General features: G+C 48.3%; 1 protein-coding gene across 3 annotated transcripts in view; it reads right to left on the reverse strand.

Annotated features, from left to right (window-relative positions):
- Nucleotides 1-19,966, reverse strand: part of MYO5B (myosin VB) — a 294,157-nt gene that overhangs the window by 260,334 nt on the left and 13,857 nt on the right. For 2 of the 3 annotated variants that reach the window (XM_082241750.1, XM_082241749.1), the window contains exon 1: nt 2,198-2,308. The exons of the other annotated variant lie outside the window; for it this stretch is intronic. In XM_082241750.1, coding sequence (XP_082097876.1) covers nt 2,198-2,293 — 96 coding nt within the window. In that variant the 5' untranslated portion in view covers nt 2,294-2,308. Of the gene's footprint in view, nt 1-2,197; nt 2,309-19,966 lie in introns of those variants that run through there. 3 annotated transcript variants of the gene reach the window in all.

Below are 19,966 nucleotides of genomic sequence, written 5' to 3' on the forward strand. Positions count from 1 at the left end.
GGAGGCCCTTTCGCAACATGAAAAGAACGCAACCCCCAGTGGTGCGTTTGTGCCTGCGCGGATTGCGATTTGCTGCTTCTGCGCATGACGTCGTTTTGCACTTCTGCGCATGAGCGAGCGGCGGAACCCGGAAGTAACCCTTTCTGGTACTTCCGGGTCGCAGCAGGACGTAACCTGAAAGAATGTTAACATGAAGTGGACGTAACATGAGGTATGACTGTATCTGTAAGATACTTTTAAAGCCACTTTCATGCCACTTTAAACAGTCACAGCTTCCCCCCAAAAGAATAATGGGAGATGTCGTTTGTTAAGGGTCCTGAGACCTGTTACGAGACCCCTATTCCCCCTCACAGAGAAGAGTGGTTTAATCATCAATCCCTATTTCCGGAGAACTCCTGAGAACTGTAGTTCTGTGAGGGGAAGAGGAGGTTCCTAATAACTCTCTTCGTCCTTAACAAACTACAGTTCCCACAATTCTTTGTGGGAAGCCATGACAGCTCACCAGGGGCAGGGGACAACTTGGGTGAAAGAGTTTCAGGTGGAAACGTGGAAGTGACAAAGAAAGAAAAAAACTGCTTGGGCAGAGAGTTTAAGTAATCCACTTAGAAGCATTTACTCAGTAGAATAACTAGAAAGCTGGTCATTCTCAGGGGCCATTGAATGAAACCAAATGCTGGGAGATTCAAGACAGGCAACAGGAAGCATTTCCTCTTTCACACACACAGAGTTAAGTTATGGAATTTCCTACCACAAAATGTAGGGGATCAATTCTGGTGGCTTTGAAAAGCAGTTAGACAAATTTGTGGAAGATAATAAGGCCATCCATGGCTACTAAGTTGAATGGCTATGTTCTACCTCCATTGTTGGAGATGAGGAGAAGGAGAGCGCTGATATCCTCCTTGTGCGCTGGACATAACGCTGAACCCAGGCCAAAGACTTCTGGTGCAACTTCTCCCAGGGAAAAGATGGAGCTGGAACAAGTGGACACCAACTCTGTCCTCCAGCTCCAGGACAGAGCAAAGAGCTCCCTACCATTTCAAGATGGATTGGTGAGAGGAGGAAGGGCCAAAAACCCAAATAATGGCCACAGCACAAATCTTGGTTTTGCCTAGGCTCAAGGCACAGAAACACAGGAAGCTGCCTTATAACGAGTCAGACCACTGGTTCAACGACCTCAATACTGTCAATTCTGACTGGCAGTGGCTCTCCAGGGTTTCAGGCAGGAGCTATGGCCCTTCCCTATATTTCCACAAACAACTCCATCTTCTCCTTTGGCCCTGCAGCTGCCAACTTTTTATTTAAAAAGGTAAAGGACCCCTGACACTTAAGTCCAGTCGCAAACGACTCTGGGGTTGCGGCGCTCATCTTGCTTTACTGGCCGACGGAGCCGATGTTTGTCCACAGACAGTTTTTCCGGGTCATGTGGCCAACATGACTAAACCGCTTCTGGAGAATCCAGAGCAGCGCATGGAAACGCTGTTTACTAGGCCACCTCAAAACAGCAATAAAAACAACAAGTTGCAGAGTCATATACCGTTGAGACTCTCAGCTTTCACTAAAAAAAGAACACAAGTTTCTATCCCTCATGGACACTTAGACATCCTGAAGGCGACTACAGTTTCAAAATATAACTTCACCCCAAAGCGGCTAAGTATTTCCCACATTTAAATCCAATGCAAGATTTCAAGGTGCTGAATCATGGGTTTGAACTTCTTACTTGGAAGGAAATATTATCCAGTGGGACAGGAAGTGACCATTCCCACCAGCCTGGCAGCAGCGCTGTTAACATAATTTGCTTTAGCGATGCACAACACAGACAAATTAGAGCTGCTTTTTCCAGCTCGCGGATGGTTGCCAGTATACCCATGGTGATGGGAGGCACACAGAAAGCAGTTCATTAAATAATACAAGCCAGCGAAAAGTCCTTAGATTACTCTTCTACAACCCCACTTCAAAAAAAAACAAAAAACCACTGCGAGAGGTTCACAGAGACCACTGCATTTCCCAAGATTAAAGTTCAATCTTGCTTTAGCTAATGTGCCTTTTGAGGACAGCTCTTCAAAAAGCTGACACCAGCCTTGGGAAATTTTCCCTCCATGATTAGAAGCAAGTGCTGAACACCTACTCAGAAATAATCATATCCTAGGAAGAGGCCAAGCAGAACAGGAAATGTATTTTCCATGAGAACTTTGCCTACCTTCTTGACTCCTTTCCGCAGCCGCCTGATGATTTTATGCATGCTGGCACTCTTGGTCAGTGCTGCTGATGCATCTTTCCAGACTGACCACACCATTTATATTCAGCAGCACCTCCTTCCTTGGAGAGAGGTGGCCCTTGGCTGAGTAAGCTCCACCCCATCCACACAGCCAATAGGCTTACCTGTAGAGCACAGGAGGCTGCCTTCTACTGAGGCAGACCATTTGGTCCATCCAGCTCCATAATGCCTACACTGACTGGCAGGAACACTCCAGCTATTTCAGGCAGGGCTCTTTCCCAGACCACCTGGAGATGCTCAGAAATGAACCCAGGACTTTCTGCTGACAAAGCAGGCGTTCCAAGCCGCAGCCATTTCCAATATTAGTACAGTGGTACCTCAGATTAGAAGGCTGATCGCCGAAGAGTTGATGCTTTTGAATTATGGTGCTGGAGGAGACTCTTGAGAGTCCCATGAACTGCAAGAAGATCATACCTATCCATTCTGAAGGAAATCAGCCCTGAGTGCTCACTGGAAGGACAGATCCTGAAGCTGAGGCTCCAATACTTTGGCCACCTCATGAGAAGAGAAGACTCCCTGGAAAAGACCCTGATGCTGGGAAAGATTGAGGGTACAAGGAGAAGGGGATGACAGAGGACGAGATGGTTGGATAGTGTTCTCGAAGCTACCAGCATGAGTTTGACCAAACTGCGGGAGGCAGTGGAAGACAGGAATGCCAGGCGTGCTGTGGTCCATGGTGTTAAGTAGTGGGTTGACATAGCAGCCGGCACAGCGATTTCTTCAAGTAGCTCTTTTATTCTGGTAAGCTGGAAATAAACTGGCAGCGAACAGCTCAGCCGGCCTGTATTTATAGTCAGCCGGCTGTCAACATTGTAACCATAACAGCTCAGAGTTCCCGCCTAAAATAACGGACGCGGACCTGAGTGAAAACTATCTACAGACCTGAGTGGAAACTATATACATTATCCCCCTGTTGGCCCAGGGTGAAACTACACTACATAACACCCCTCCCCACCGAGATAAGGCGTTAGTTACAATCGTAATGGTTTCCTTATATACAGCACTACGCGTAATGGTTCAATTAGGCACAAAAGCATATCGGTTACATTTCCCCTACTTAGACCAACAGTGATACCTGTCCAACAACATAGTCCTTTAAATAAGTTGGGCGCTTGGAAACTCTGCCAGACCGCCGGGGACTGGTAGCCAAGTCCGGAGAGCCACACAGTTCTCGCTGAGGCTGTGGTGCGACCCTAGGTGGCGTTGGAACCAACTCCCCTGGATCCGCTGCTGTGGGTGGAGCCTCCGCAAGTGGAGTGGTCTGAGTCTGTTCTGAAACGGCTTGGTTCGGCTCCACGCTGGCAGTTTGCGAGGGAGGTGTAGGTGGGGCCTCGCCATCTGTACGTGTCTCTTCCGGAGCCGCAAACGCAGTTGGGGGCACCTCGGTAGTGTCCAAGTCCCCAACCCTGCGCCTAAGCTGGTCTATGTGCCGTCGCCACAAGCGTCCATCTTCGAGTGCCACCTGGTATGAGCGAGGTCCCGTGACTCCCACTACTGTGGCTGGCACCCAAGGGATGTCCCCCACATAGTTCCGGGCAAAGACCTGGTTTCCTGGGACAAATGACCGTGGTGCGTTGGCACAGCCTGGGGGTTCAGCCACGGCAAAGTCTGGGTGTAGCCGGTCGAGCGGTGACCTGAGGCGGCGGCCCATAAGCAGTTCAGCAGGGCTCCTCCCTGTGGCCGCATGAGGGGTGATGTGTTGCACGAACAAGTATTCGGCGACCCGCTCATGCCAGTCTCCCCGGTCCAGGCGCGCCAGTGCCTCTTTTGTCGAGCGCACCATTCTTTCTGCTTGCCCGTTGCTGGATGGATGAAAAGGCGCCGTTAGGGCATGGCGGATGCCCAGTCCCAAAAGATACCGCTCAAACGTGCCTGACGTGAACTGCGGTCCGTTGTCAGAGACCAGGACATCAGGACACCCATGCGTTGCAAACAGGCCTCGCAGCACCCGGATGACAGCTTCGGTAGTGGTGGAGGGCATCAGGGCGACCTCCAGCCATTTGGAATAGGCGTCCACCACTACCATAAAGGTCCGGCCGTGAAAGGGGCCAGCCAGATCAATGTGCACCCTCGACCAGGGTGTCTTTGGCGTCTCCCAGGTGTGTCCCTTAGCTGCCGGTGGTGCAGGCCTCGACTCTTGGCACGCTTGGCAGGCGGACACCCAGGCAGTGATGGCATCGTCCATATTAGGCCACCAGACGTAACACCGAGCCAACGCCTTCATTTTGACAATTCCCGGGTGGCCAATGTGCAGAGCCTCCAGGACGCGCTGACGGAGTCCCTGGGGAATCACGACGCGGTCTCCCCACAGCAGACAGCCGCGATGAGCTGAGAGTTCATGTTGTCTGGTTGCGAAGGGCTGGAACTCCGATGCAAAAGGCCCTTGTGGCCACCCCCTCCACACCCAGTTGAGCACCCGGCTGATGGTGCGATCCTGGGCAGACGCGGAGGCCACAGTGGCAGCTGATACAGGCGCTGTCGGAAGGTCCTCAATCAGAAGGAGCGATGAAGCTGGAGCCGGGTCTTCCACAAATGCTGGAAGAGGGCAACGGCTGAGGGCGTCGGCATGGCCCATCGATTTCCCCGGGCGATGGATGAGCCGGTAGTGGTAGGCAGCCAGGAAAACAGTCCATCGCAGCATGCGTGGTGAGAGGACCGGTGGAGTTGGACGATCACCGGCGAGGAGGCCCAGGAGTGGCTTGTGGTCAGTGATGAGGTCAAAAGTCCTGCCATAGAGGTATTCATGGAACCTCTTCACTCCAGCCACAAGTGCCAATGCCTCCTTGTCGAGCTGGCTGTAATTCCGTTCCGTCGGAGATAGTGTCCTGGAAAAGTAGGCGAGCGGTGCTTCTCTTCCATCTGGAAAACGGTGACTAAGGACAGCACCGATGCCAAAAGGTGAGGCGTCGCAGGCAAGGACCAGCGGCCTGGATTCACTGTACTGCACCAGCACACTGTCTGAAGAAAGGAGAGCCTTGACCGCGTTGAAGGCCGCCGTCTCCCGATGACCCCAGGCCCAAGGCGGCTTAGTGCTAAGGAGTCGGTGAAGAGGCTCAGCCACTGTGGCTTTGTGGGGCAGGAACATGTTATAAAAGTTCAGCAGCCCCAGGAATGCCTGCAACTCCGTTTTGTTTTTTGGGGTGGGAGCCTGCTGGATAGCGCGGATCTTGGATGTGGTTGGATGAAGGCCGGAGGCATCGATAAGATAGCCCAGGAACTCTACCTGTGAAACGGCAATCTGGCACTTCTCCCTCTTTACCTTGAGCCCGGCCTCCTGGAACCTGGTCAGCACGGCACGGAGGCGCTCGAACAGCTGCTGGTGTGAGTCTGCAGACACCAAGACGTCATCAAAATATGGTACCACGCCCGGAAGCCCTTGTAGGAGACGCTCCATAAGGCTTTGGAAGATGCCAGGAGCCACACTCACCCCGAACTGCAACCGGCGGCAACGGAATGCCCCCCGGTGGGTGACGATCGTCTGGGCCTCAGCAGTGGCATCATCGACAGGCAGTTGTTGATAGGCTTGGGCAAGGTCCAGCTTAGCGAAGACCTTACCCTCACCCAGGGAATGCAGCAGGTGGTGGACAACAGGAACCGGATAAGCGTGCTGCTGAAGTGCCTTGTTAATCGTGCACTTGTAGTCAGCGCAGATTCTCACCGACCCATCTGGCTTGACAGGCGTGACGATGGGGGTTTCCCACTTTGCGTGGTCAACCGGCTCCAAAACTCCTTGGGCGATTAGTTTGTCCAGTTGTTCGTCCACCTTAGCCTTGAGCGCAAAGGGAACCCGGCGTGGCTTTAGCTTGATGGGGGCGACTTGTGGATCAAGGCTAAAGGAGATGGGCGTACCTGTATATTGCCCCAAGGTGCCGTCAAAAACCTCGGCAAAGTCTTTGACCAGACCCTCAGTCTCTGCGTTAGAGATGCAGTTGATGCCGGTGATTTCCAGGCCGAGGGCATCAAACCAGTCTAGCCCTAGGAGGCTTGGCCGCTGACCTTCGACCACCACCAACCGGAGCAGGCCCGAAAAATCCTTGAAGGCGATCCGGAACCGGCCAACGCCTACCACGGGAATGTCGTTTCCCTGGTAGTCTCTCAGGTGTACGCGGTGAGAGTCGAGTTGCCTTTTGGACACTCTGGGTACCAGTCTTTTGAGGGTGCTCCATGACATGATGGACAGGGCAGACCCGGTATCGATCTCCATGTCACATGGAGCTCCTTCAATGAGCACCGTGACGTTCAGCTTGCGTCGCGTCGACGAGTCGGTTTGGCCAATCGTGGTTCCAGACGGGCAGCGGCAGTTGGTGAGAGCGAAACAACTTTCCTTGGCCGACTGGAGTGAAGACTTGGACTTGCGAGTCGATGAAGGGGGGGTGTCAGACGGAGCCGATCGGCAGACCTTAGCGATGTGGCCCCTTCTGGAACACTTCCTACAGATGGCGTCTCTGAATCGACACTTGGCACGGGAATGGTTGCCTCCGCAGCCAGCACATTCCGGTTGGCCCTTGGAGTTCTGTTGGAACTTCCTGCGCTCCCGCTTTGTCTGGTGCACATCATCGTCTTCACTGGAGGATGCCTCATCACTGCTGGCCTCTTCATGATGCACCGGAACTGGCTCCCTAGTAAGACGCGGGCTGCTGGACTTGCGGATCTCCTGAGCGGAGCGTTCAGCAGCTTCTGAGGCCACAGCCTCCTCAATGGCTTTCTGTAGCGTGAGGTCTGGCTTGGCTAGGAGACGCCGTTGCAGATGGATGTCCCGGACCCCGCAGACGATTCGATCCATCAGGGCATCGTCTAAGTCTCGGAATTCACAGTGCATTGCAGCCTGTCGCAGGGCGGTGGTGTAGTTGTTGATTGACTCCCCCTCTGCCTGGTTCCGGTGGTAGAACGCATGGCGGGCAGCAATCTTGGACGGCTTTGGTGCGTAGTGGCTGCGGAGCTTCTCTTGGATCGTGTCCCATGGTGTTTCCTGGACTGCTTCAGGCGCAACCAATGCTCGGGCCGTCTCAAACACCTCAGGCCCACAGAGGCTGAGGAATAGGCCCCGCTTCCGATCCTTTGATACTGCTGTCAGCTCGTTGGCTTGGAGGTAGCAGTCGAACCGAGCGAGGTAGGAGTCCCATGATTCAGATGCTGGCGCAAACGGCGGTAGAGGCACAAGTGAAGCCATGATTCCGATGCCGGCGTGAAGGGCGATGGATGGAACACAGTGCTCCAGCCAGAACAGTCAGCTCTGAATTGGTTCTGCCCAGTGATTTCGCTCAGTGATTTCGCTCTGTGATTCAGCTCAGTTCAGAGGCTGGCCGCATCTGGCTGTGCTCTGATGTCCATCCATCCCACCTTCGTCGCCAGTGTTAAGTAGTGGGTTGACATAGCAGCCGGCACAGCGATTTCTTCAAGTAGCTCTTTTATTCTGGTAAGCTGGAAATAAACTGGCAGCGAACAGCTCAGCCGGCCTGTATTTATAGTCAGCCGGCTGTCAACATTGTAACCATAACAGCTCAGAGTTCCTGCCTAAAATAACGGACGCGGACCTGAGTGAAAACTATCTACAGACCTGAGTGGAAACTATATACATTATCCCCCTGTTGGCCCAGGGTGAAACTACACTACATAACACATGGGGTCACGAAGAGTCAGACACAAATAAACGACTAAACAACAACACCACCTCAGATTACAGACACTTCAGGTTACAGACGCTTCAGGTTACAGACTCCACTAACCCAGAAATAGTACCTCGGGTTAAGAACTTTGCTTCAGGATAAGAACAGAAACCCTAAGTCTCGACTGTGTGTGGTGGATGCTGGGTTGCAGCCGAAGGAGTCTGTAAGAACCTGGTTGCCATTTTGAGAGAGACTTGGAGCGTACAGTGATACCTCAGGTTACAGACGCTTCAGTTTACAGACTCCGCTATCCCAGAAATAAAACCTCGGGTTAAGAACTTTACCTCAGGATGAGAACAGAAATCGCGCAGTGGCAGCGGGAGGCCCCATTAGCTAAAGTGGTACCTCAGGTTAATAACAGTTTAAGGTTGAGAACAGACCTCCGGAACGAATTAAGTTCTTAACCCGAGGTACCACTGTACCATTATCTCTTCATATTTATATCCAGACAGTCCACGTCAACACTTTTATGGCCACTGCCTTTTCTACCCAGAAGTGGGGGGGAGAGACTTTACCAGGCTCCGGAGAGGGTCTCCTCGCGAGCCAGAGGTGCAGCAGGGCTTTGCTGAGGCTCTTCAGCCTCCCGGCTAACAGCTAATGCGCGGGAAAGCCGTGACTCAGCTGAGCAAGCCCCCACACTGATCCGGTTCACACGAACCAGAGGTGCAGGGGGGGACACCTTAATTTAGTAGCTCAGCTGAGGCTCGGAATAATAATAATAATAATAATAATAATAATAATAATAATAATACCCCGCCCATCTGGCTGGGTTTCCCCAGCCACTCTGGGTGACTTCCAACACAATATTTAAAATACAGTAATGCATCAAACATTAAAAGTTTCTCTAAACAGGGCTGCCTTCAGATGTCTTCTAAAAGTCTGGTAGTTGTTGTTCTCTTTGGCATCTGGTGGGAGGGCGTTCCACAGGGCGGGTGCCACTACAGAGAAGGCCCTCTGCCTGGTTCCCTGTAGCTTTGCTTCTCGCAATGAGGGAACCGCCAGAAGGCCCTCAGCGCTGGACCTCAGCGTCCGGGCAGAATGATGGGGGTGGAGACGCTCCTTTAGGTACACTAGACTGAGGCCGTTTAGGGCTTTAAAGGTCAGCACCAACACTTTGAATTGTGCTCGGAAACGTACTGGGAGCTAATGTAATTTTTCAGAGAAGTTTTTACAGTTATATCAAAAATTACGGATTTGGTTATACTATTAGAAATACACAGAGAGATAATTATGAAATTATTGTGAGGTTTAATAAGTTAACAGTTTATATTTGGACAACTTTTCTGCTGTACTTTATTGGAAGGAGAAAAATCAATCATTTCCTTATTACAGTGGTACCTCGGGTTAAGAACTTAATTCGTTCCGGAGGTCCGTTCTTAATCTGAAGCTGTTCTTAACCTGAGGTACCACTTTAGCTAATGGGGCCTCCCGCTGCCGCCGCACAATTTCTGTTCTCATCCTGAAACAAAGTTCTTAACCCGAGGTACTATTTCTGGGTTAGCGGAGTCTGCAACCTGAAGCGTCTGTAACCCGAGGTACCACTGTAACAATTTAAACAATTTATTTAACTAAAGCAGTAACATTATAGCATATGTATCCATGTTTGTTAACTGATGTGGTTAAACTTTAAAAACAACAACACTTAGACTGAGTTTTAACGCCCATGAAAAATCATTTCCTGATAAGTAGCCTTTGAACAATAATGTAACTTAAATAGGAAACTATATTTAGAAAGATTTTTCCTCCAAAACAATTTTATTTTAAAAATCCAATTTAAATTTAAAAATCTGAATTTTTTAAATTTTTTTTTTAAAATAATCCCTGTAATATTTGAACCAGCACAGCCAAGGGGAGTTTCCTCCTCTATACTCTCTCTTGTACACAAGGCTGGCTGCAGGCAGGATTTATTTATTTACAGCTGTCACTTTCCTGACAGGAGGAAATCCTTAGCTGTAATTCAAGACAGAAGCAATGCAGCAAATCCCTGGAGCCCCATAATGCCTGCGCCGCCTCTCACTTCTGTCGCAGCGTATTTCATTGATGTCACACAAGGTGGTAATGCATTCTACGCATGTACTGGGAATGCTTTCTACATATTATTTTCAACTCCTGTCACAAGTGGTTTCTGGAGTCTGCATCACAGCAGCACTGAAGTCGCTGGGTTTTTTTAAAAAAGTTAGTAGCTGGGGTTTTTTTTATTTAGTATTTCAATATTTATATTCCAGTTCTGCAAATGGGTTTGGAAAAGGTTGTGATTATACACATTCTGTGGAACCATTTGCCTTGTCATCCCTTGAGATCAGTCGTTTATAAACAGTGGTGTATGAACTCCATGTTCAGGTGGTCCGTGGAAAGGTTGCAAAACAGTCAAAAATATCCTTAATTGGCCCTGTACCGGACTGAAGTCCCCTCACCCAACTATAGAAATATAGGTTATTTTCACTAGGGCTAGAATTATCCAATAGGCTAACAGGCCACTGGTCCAAGGCCCATAATCTTCATAATATTGCACTAGTGCAGTCTACAAATTTTTCTTTAACAATTTATCCATTGAGCTTCTTCCCCGAAGCCTGGGCTGAGGCCTATGACTTTCATGACACGGCGCTGCTTTTGGACTTCATGACAGCCCTGAAGGAAAAAGTTGTTAAAGTGTGAGGTATTTATTGTGTGCTTTGACACGTAGAATTAAAAAATCGATCTATTATGTGGCCTGTTAAGTTCCCCAGCTGTTTATGAGTGGTCCACATTTGCAAAGAATGCTGAGAACCATTGCTTTAGGACAGGGAAGAACTGTGCATTAGAGATCTTGGAAATAGATGGATGTCCCTGTAAAACGAATACACTATGAGGAAAAAAAAAAACCCCAAATAAATTCCACTCCCTACACTGGCTTACAAATCCGTTCACAATTACAATTTACGAATGGGCAAAGGTTATAGTCCCAGGCCTCTCGACCATTATTCCACTGCAGTTCTACCTGATTTTCAAAACTAGCTGTTTGGAAAGAAAACAACTGTATTATTTGAAAGATTAATAAAATGCAAATTAAGTTGGGAAATGTTAAAATATCATGCCTGCTTCGTGTCCCCTCAAAAATCTGGCTCCTCTGGCATGCCCCATGCTATGACCCTGGGACCCCAAAATGCAGCAGACTAATTTCTGGGGACACTTATAGAAGCCAGCCATGCAAACGTTTTAACCCAATAAAGCTTCTGTTCAGAAGACACACAAACAAGCAGGTGTCTAGGGTGTGTTATAAGACCTGAAATATAGGAAATGTGGAAACTGAAATGGCACATCTTACATCGGTATCAATAAGTAGCTAGCCTCCCCCAAAAAATCACTCACAGGGATTAGAAAGTTGTGGAATACTTCCGCAGTCAAGTCAGAAAACCAAAGTTTGGGACTTTAAAGTAGTTCAGGAATGTAAAGTAGAGAGGAGTTTAATGCATATAAAAAGTGGAAAGAACGTCCCAGGAAAGAACGTCCCAACCATGATTTACTTGTTATGTCCAACTCTGGTTTACATAGATAAGATATTTGATCACACCTAAGCAGACTTGAGGGACGCGGGTGGCGCTGTGGGTTAAACCACAGAGATAGGACTTGCTGATCAGAAGGTCGGCGGTTCGAATCCCCGCGACGGGGTGAGCTCCCGTTGCTCGGTCCCAGCTCCTGCCAACCTAGCAGTTCGAAAGCACGTCAAAGTGCAAGTAGATAAATAGGTACCACTCTGGCGGGAAGGTAAACGGCGTTTCCGTGCGCTGCTCTGGTTCGCCAGAAGCGGCTTAGTCATACTGGCCACATGACCCAGAAGCTGTACGCTGGCTCCCTCAGCCAATAAAGCGAGATGAGCGCTGCAACCCCAGAGTTGGCCACGACTGGACCTAACGGTCAGGGGTCCCTTTACCTTTACCTTTAAGCTGACTTGGCTCGAGCTATTTATAGGCCACAGCATTTTTTAGGAAAGCGAAAGCTCCATCCATCTGAGATGACCTCACTAATGTTTTTTGTAAACATTGCACGTGGCTTGGGGAAGAGTTGAGTCGGCCCCTGCTCCTGGCAGGATCATCCTTACCTCAGATGCACTTATTCGACACAAGAGCCAAAGCAAAAAATCAATAGCCGAGGTTTGCTTATCCTATGATAGCCTTTCCCAAGGGGGGAATGGGAGGGAATATGTTACCAGTGAACAAGAGAGCATCAAGTCTAATGGACTCAAAGCTTGCATCTATTTACCAGGGAGTGGGGTGCAGGAAAAGCACAGGCCTAAAAGACTTAAGCGATTTGTTCAATTGCAATGGGTGATCTAGACAGCTTCGGAAAAGATATTCCTAGTTATGATGCCGCAAGAGCAGAGAGGAGATTAGAGAGAGACTTGTAGAACAAGCACATTTAGTCAACAACAACCACGTGGCTTAGTATTCCTTGGTGTAACCTGGTAGCAACACACATAATTATGGGATTATTGTGAGGCCTACGCCAGCCTTGGCAAACCTCCATGTGTTCTGGACTACAGCTGGGGCTGATGGGAGTTGCAGTCAAAAACACCTAGAAGAAGAAGAGGAGGAGGAGGAGGAGGAGTTTGGATTTGATATCCCGCTTTATCACTACCCGAAGGAGTCTCAAAGCGGCTAACATTCTCCTTTCCCTTCCTCCCCCACAAGAAACACTCTGTGGGGTGAGTGGGGCTGAGAGACTTCAGAGAAGTGTGACTGGCCCAAGGTCACCCAGCAGCTGCATGTGGAGGAGCGGGGAAGCAAACCCGGTTCACCAGATTACGAGACTACAGTGGTACCTCGGGTTAAGTACTTAATTCGTTCCAGAGGTCCGTTCTTAACCTGGAACTGTTCTTAACCTGAAGCACCACTTTAGCTAATGGGGCCTCCAGCTGCCGCCACGCTGCCAGAACACAATTTCTGTTCTCATCCTGAAGCAAAGTTCTTAACCCAAGGTAATATTTCTGGGTTAGCGGAGTCTGTAACCTGAAGCATATGTAACCTGAAACGTATGTAACCCTAGGTACCACTGTCCCGCTCTTAACCACTACACCACACTGGCATAGCTGTCAACGTTTCCCTTTTCTTAAGGGAAATTCCCTTATTCTGAATAGGATTCCTCGCAAGAAAAGGGAAAAGTTGACAGCTATGCCTAGAGGGCAGGAGTTTGACCAAGGCTAGTGAAACCCAACAGCAACATGCTTTCCTACGCACATAACTATGGGAGGCAAGGCCGACACAAATTTCCAAGTGTCTTTTTAGGCACAGTGCTGCCTATGGCAGATATTTTTCTTCCTTGACTGGGGAAGAAGAGGAAGAGAGAACCACAGACATATATATATATATATATATATATATATATATATATATATATGCTTTCGTAGATTTTCACGGGTACAGGAATGCAGGTTTTGGTGTCTTCGGGTGTCTTCCCGTGTAAGAGTCGGGGTGTCTGGGCGACGTTTCGACGAGGTCTCACTCGTCATCTTCAGGCTGGTGCTTTCGGCTTCTTGTTACTGGAACAGAGCTCTGTTCCAGTAACAAGAAGCCGAAAGCACCAGCCTGAAGATGACGAGTGAGACCTCGTCGAAACGTCGCCCAGACACCCCGACTCTTACACGGGAAGACACCCGAAGACACCAAAACCTGCATATATATATATATATATATATATATATATATATATATATATATGCTTTCGTAGATTTTCACGGGTACAGGAATGCAGGTTTTGGTGTCTTCGGGTGTCTTCCCGTGTAAGAGTCGGGGTGTCTGTGCGACGTTTCGACGAGGTCTCACTCGTCATCTTCAGGCTGGTGCTTTCGGCTTCTTGTTACTGGAACAGAGCAGAATCTGGTGTTTGAGTTCCTATAAATACTGTTGAGGGGTGTGGTGTATAGCCTCCAACGTTCTGGGCAGAGAGGAAGTTCCTAGATTAGTGTGCCTTTTTTTTTTCTTTTGTTCCTTAATTACTTGAGGGATATCTTGAGTGATTTCATGAGTGATATTCTGAATATTCTACACTTAATGACCCACCCAGTGGTATTCAGAATATCACTCATGAAATCACTCAAGATATCCCTCAAGTAATTAAGGAACAAAAGAAAAAAAAAGGCACACTAATCTAGGAACTTCCTCTCTGCCCAGAACGTTGGAGGCTATACACCACACCCCTCAACAGTATTTATAGGAACTCAAACACCAGATTCTGCTCTGTTCCAGTAACAAGAAGCCGAAAGCACCAGCCTGAAGATGACGAGTGAGACCTCGTCGAAACGTCGCACAGACACCCCGACTCTTACACGGGAAGACACCCGAAGACACCAAAACCTGCATATATATATATATATATATATATATATATATTTGCTTTCGTAGATTTTCACGGGTACAGGAATGCAGGTTTTGGTGTCTTCGGGTGTCTTCCCGTGTAAGAGTTGGGGTGTCTGTGCGACGTTTCGACGAGGTCTCACAGCCATCTTCTCAGAAAAACTCTTCACAAGCTCAAGAGGTCAAGACACAAAAGCTTTAGCAACTAATCTACACTTAATGACCCACCCAGTGGTATTCAGAATATCACTCATGAAATCACTCAAGATATCCCTCAAGTAATTAAGGAACAAAAGAAGAAGAGGCACACTAATCTAGGAACTTCCTCTCTGCCCAGAACGTTGGAGGCTATACACCACACCCCTCAACAGTATTTATAGGAACTCAAACACCAGATTCTGCTCTGTTCCAGTAACAAGAAGCCGAAAGCACCAGCCTGAAGATGACGAGTGAGACCTCGTCGAAACGTCGCACAGACACCCCGACTCTTACACGGGAAGACACCCGAAGACACCAAAACCTATATATATATATATATATATATATATATATATATATATATATATATATGCTTTCGTATATATATATATAAAAAAAACCTTGCTTCTCCCAGCCTTCTTTCATGGGTCACTCATATGCCAGCCCTCCAAAGAACCTCCTGACGCAGACCGTCCTCCAAATCTCTCCTCCTGGCAGTATGAGTGCCAAGCAGCCTAGGCTAACCTGCCTTCCAGAAATGCTTCTCACACCTGCCTCTTCAGGATGGTAGGGATTCCTCACCTGCTTGACCCTCCCACACATCTCCTGAACGCTGGCTTCTAAATGGGGAAACTGGCAAGGTGAGTCTGCCCTCTGGTGTCCTTCCAGCAAGGCTCCGGTGCAATGCCAGGCCAAAATTCTGCCCAGGAATCTCTGAACACCATCCTGTCTCTGCAGCTCCCTCCAGAGTTCAGTTCGCACCAATTACCGTGTTTTTCGCTCTATAAGACGCACCAGACCATAAGGCGCACCTAGTTTTTGGAGGAGGAAAACAAGAAAAAAAATATTCTGAATCCCAGAAGCCAGAACAGCAAGAGGGATCTGGCTTCTGGGATAGCCTCTTGCTGTCCTGGCTTCTGGGATAGCCGCGCGCAGCCTCTCCTGGGCAGCGGGATGAAGGCTCTCCCTGCCCGGAAGAGGCTGTGTGTGGCTAAGGCAGAAGCCAGGACAGCAAGCGGGGCTCCGTTCCTCCTCCCGCTTTGCTGAAGGGGCGCTGCGCAGCTCTCCCTCTCTGCGCAGCGCCATTCGCTCAATAAGACGCACCCACATTTCCCCTTACTTTTTAGGAGGAAAAAAGTGTGTCTTATGGGGCGAAAAATACGGTAACACTCACCGGCCAGTGGTCTCCCCTTTACATACAGCACCACCAGGAAATTTTGGGAAGAGCTCAGTGCCTGCAGAAGGTCCCACACTCAGTTTCCAGGGATCTCTAGATAGGGATGGGAGAGAGAGAGGCCTGTCTGAAATCCTGGAGAGATGCTGTCAGTCATTGCAGAGGATACATTGCTAAATGCACCTCTGGAATGACTTCCTATGTTCCTAATTCTTTTGCGCTGGTCTCTGCCCTCCTTTCCAGCAGCTCAGAAGCACATTCCTGCCAGCGTCGGAGACATTTCCCTGACGTTTCAAATGAAGATTTGTTTTGTACTATGCAAACCAATGTTCCAGAGAAACAACAAATGGCGCTGTATTCATTACGTCAACCCTCTCTTGTCACACAGGTTCAGGAAAGGAAAACGTCTCTCAGCAATCACCAAGCCACCCGGAAGGAAGTCGTAGACTTGCCAACAATAAAAACGCTGCAATAAAAAAGGAACGAACTTGGCTTTTTTCACTTTCTGGCAACTTCTTGCTATTATAGGGACTAAAGGCACCCAGACACACACCTAACCTAACCAGCATACAACAGACGGCACTTTAAACGTCTTGTGCAATACAGTGGTACCTCGGGTTACACATGCTTCAGGTTACATATGCTTCAGGTTACAGACTCCGCTAACCAAGAAATAGTACCTCAGTTGCCAACATGCACCATTTGGGAAACTAAACGCAGAGATATTTTAAAAGTGTTCAGTTGGCATCCACAGCAATTTATCCAATAACATGCACACCCTAAAAAAGAACTCAGAAATCAAAGACACACTGCATATACAAATATAAAAGTTTTTTAAAAAGACTCCATAAGAAGCAGCATTACACAATGTCAATGCTTTTAGTCTTGGGATATTTTTGGTTCTGGTTTTACTAATGGGATTTACAGTTTTGGCCTTTATATATTTTGTTTCTTTCCAGTGGCTCCACCGGAGAGGAAAAATAGGGTATAACTTTCAGTATAAATAAATCAAGTTATACATTAAAAGCCCAGCTCACTGAGGAAACCCTTTGACTGGTGCCTGAAAGGTAACAGTGAAGGCACCAGGAAGATCTCCCTTGGGGGGAGAGACTTCAATAAAAAGGGTACAGGAAAACGTCACAAGCCCTCTCTTCAACAGAAATCCTCTTAACCTCTCCAGGCAGACACATCTGGAGAAGAGCCTCCGAGGATGATCTCAGCTCCAAATTTATTCTGGAGAAGGCGCTTCTATCAACCTTGGTTTGGGCTGCCCCAAACAGTATGGTTCATCACAAAAGTTTCCCCAAAATTCATATTTTTGTACAGATTCTTTAGTTGGAGAACTGCACAGCAAAATCCAGAGAAGCACAAATTTTGAAAGGTCACTGTGTTTCAGTTCGCATATTGTTTTTGGAAGCGCATCCTGGGTGAAGGTAAAGGGACCCCTGACCATTAGGTCCAGTCGTGGCTGACTCTGGGGTTGCGACGCTCATCTCGCTTTACTGGCCAAGGACGCCAGCATACAGCTTCCAGGTCATGTGGCAGCATAACTAAGCCACTTCTAGCGAACCAGAGCAGCGCACGGAAACGCCGTTTACCTTCCCACTGGAGCAATACCAATTTATCTACTTGCACTTTGACATGCTTTCGAACTGCTAGGTTGGCAGAAGCAGGGACCAAGCAACGGGAGCTCACCCCGTCGCGGGGATTCGAACCGCCGACCTTCTGATTGGCAAGTCCTAGGCTCTGTGGTTTAACCCACAGCGCCACCCGCGTACAACAAGGGGACTGGCCCTAATATGTGAGCCCCAAAGCTCTTGCAGCTTCAGTGTGTGTCCTTGGAAACAGAAGCAGACATGAGTTTAATGTATTTACATTCCTCACATACTCAATTCTCCCCCCCCCCCAGCCCCAGTAAAACCACTTTCCTGGGATACGCCTATCTTAGACAGAGGTACCTTTTGATGTTTTTGAAAGCTATCACAGAGTGAACGCTTCCTTGCCTGGAGGCTTAACCAAGAAAGCAATTAACAATGCTAGTATTTCAAATACTGTTGATGATCATGTAAACAAACTAGAGATTCAAGTAGGCAAAACCTTTACTGACAGATGGAGCACTGCTTCCTAATATCATACAATGCTCAGCAGAAGAAGGTAGGCCAATCTGTTTAAATGTTGCATAAAGAAAGTAAAATAAAAGTAAAGGACCCCTGGACAGTTAAGTCCAGACAAAGGCAACTATGGGGTTGCGGCGCTCATCTCGCTTTCAGGCCAAGGGAGCCGGTGTTTGTTCACAGACAGCTTTCCGGGACATGTGGCCAGCAGGATTAAACCACTTCTGGCACAATGGAACACAGTGGCGAAAACCAGAGTGCACGGAAACGCCGTTTACCTTCCTGCCACAGCGGTACCTATTTATCTACTTGCACTGGTGTGTTTTTGAACTGCTAGGTTGGCAGGAGCTGGGACAGAGCAACAGGAGCTCACTCACAGGGATTCGAACTGCCAACCTTACGATGGGCAAGCCCAAGAGGGTCAGTGGTTGAGACCACAGTGCCACCCGCTCATAAAGAAGAGGTTCACTGGATGGACAAAAGCAAGCCCAAGTGAAGGTTCTTAATAGCATCTTTGGCCAATAAATCCCCCCCCCCCACCTCTGGATGGAGCACAAAGAGATGTGTATAATGTTGGCTATATACCAAACCTGTCATCGGGAGCCTCCTTGGTTGCAGCCATCATTGCACATTTTGTGCCATGCCAGAAAGGCCTGGGTTTCTCAGAAAGCTTTCGGCAATAACCAGTTAATTGCCTTTGCTGCTACCGTTCTGTCTTTTGCTTATAGTTCTCTTTTAATCACGTTTTCAGTTTGTTTTACTTGTGTTCAACCAGCATGGCCAACTCCCCTCTTTCCCTCCCCCCCAAAAAGTCTATCTCTCTAGATATTGGCACTAAATCACAATTCATAGCCTTCAGATTCTCTGCAATTTTAACCGGAAGCAGAATAGAGCTATTTCCAAAACTAGAGAGTGCATAAAAGGTCCTACTTTTTTTACAATGGCAAAGCAATTCTTCCTGCCGTGCTATAACTTAAAACGTCTGGGGCCTGGGTCTGAAGTGTTTCCCATTAACCTTCTCCCTAGTCCTAGAGCAACTAGCTGTTAGTTCAGGTCTCCTATACTTCTTCCTGATTGAGTAAGCAATGAACAAGTAAGCTATAGTGGTCCAGGCTCACCCTGAGTAAACTCTTCAGCTCTTTCCACTGAATCATCACCTGCAACAACCTGGACCAATCACCTGGTGCAGGTGTTCAAAGGAACACTAGCCACTGTGAGATGACAAGTGCTGAATGCTTGAGCATGACGCCTCTGTGTTATGATTTTGAAAGATCTTTGGTGGGTCAATAAGCAAAGAGCTCTCCAATTTCCCAGAGCATTTTCGGAACAACTTCTCAGTGAGCTATGCGAAGCATTTTCTTGTTGATTCATTGCTCAGAGGCAGCAAAGAATGACCTGTTGAGCCGGTCTTTTGTCTTCTTCTGCTTGGATCAATCCCCAGCAACTTAACAATCAGGCCAAGTCAACAGGAGTGAGGAACCGTTTCGCGATTACCAGCTCAACATTCAGCACTGCGGTGATCGGATTAAAGATATGTGGTGCATTTATGGTGGGAGGGATTGTTCAAGGAAAACAGCGGGGTTGCTAAATGCCCCTAAAATAAAGGGGAAATCCCCTTCCCTCCTTTAATAGTCAGCTAAAGCTGAACATTTTCATTTAGCTTTATTATCATTAATCCTAACCAGGGCTTTTTTTCAGCCAGAACTCACCAGAACTCAGTTTTGGCACCTCTCAGGTAGGCACCATTGCCATTACAAGAGAACAAGGGAGGTGTTCAGGGTGAGTTCCGGCAACCTCTTTTTCTAGAAAAATAGCATTAATCCTAACCACAATTTCCAGAGGGGTTCAAGCATGTTAGGGACAGAGGTGTCTGCATCTGCAGAATGGGCCAGAAACTCTTTAAAGAAAGGGGAATTGCAGTGTGCTGCAAAACACATCCCATGCGTAGAGAAGGTTCCATGTTCATAGCATTTCCAGAGGATCTTAGCAGCCCTGCTGGGAAAAACTCTTCCCTGAAACTTTTTAGAGAGCTGCTTCCCCTTGGGCCAAACAATGGGACAGATGAGCCAATGGTCTAGATGTAAGGTGTGATCATGAGCTCAGTGGTCACCACCCTTGAGAGCCTTTACCAGTTGGGAACAAAGAGCACTGGCCTAGATGAACCAATATGCCATGTTTTATAGGGCAAGTTTATACAGCAGGCCCGTGTT

Source organism: Podarcis vaucheri (genome assembly GCF_965113315.1).
Source record: "Podarcis vaucheri genome assembly, chromosome: 11".
Taxonomy (NCBI): Eukaryota; Metazoa; Chordata; class Lepidosauria; order Squamata; family Lacertidae; genus Podarcis; species Podarcis vaucheri.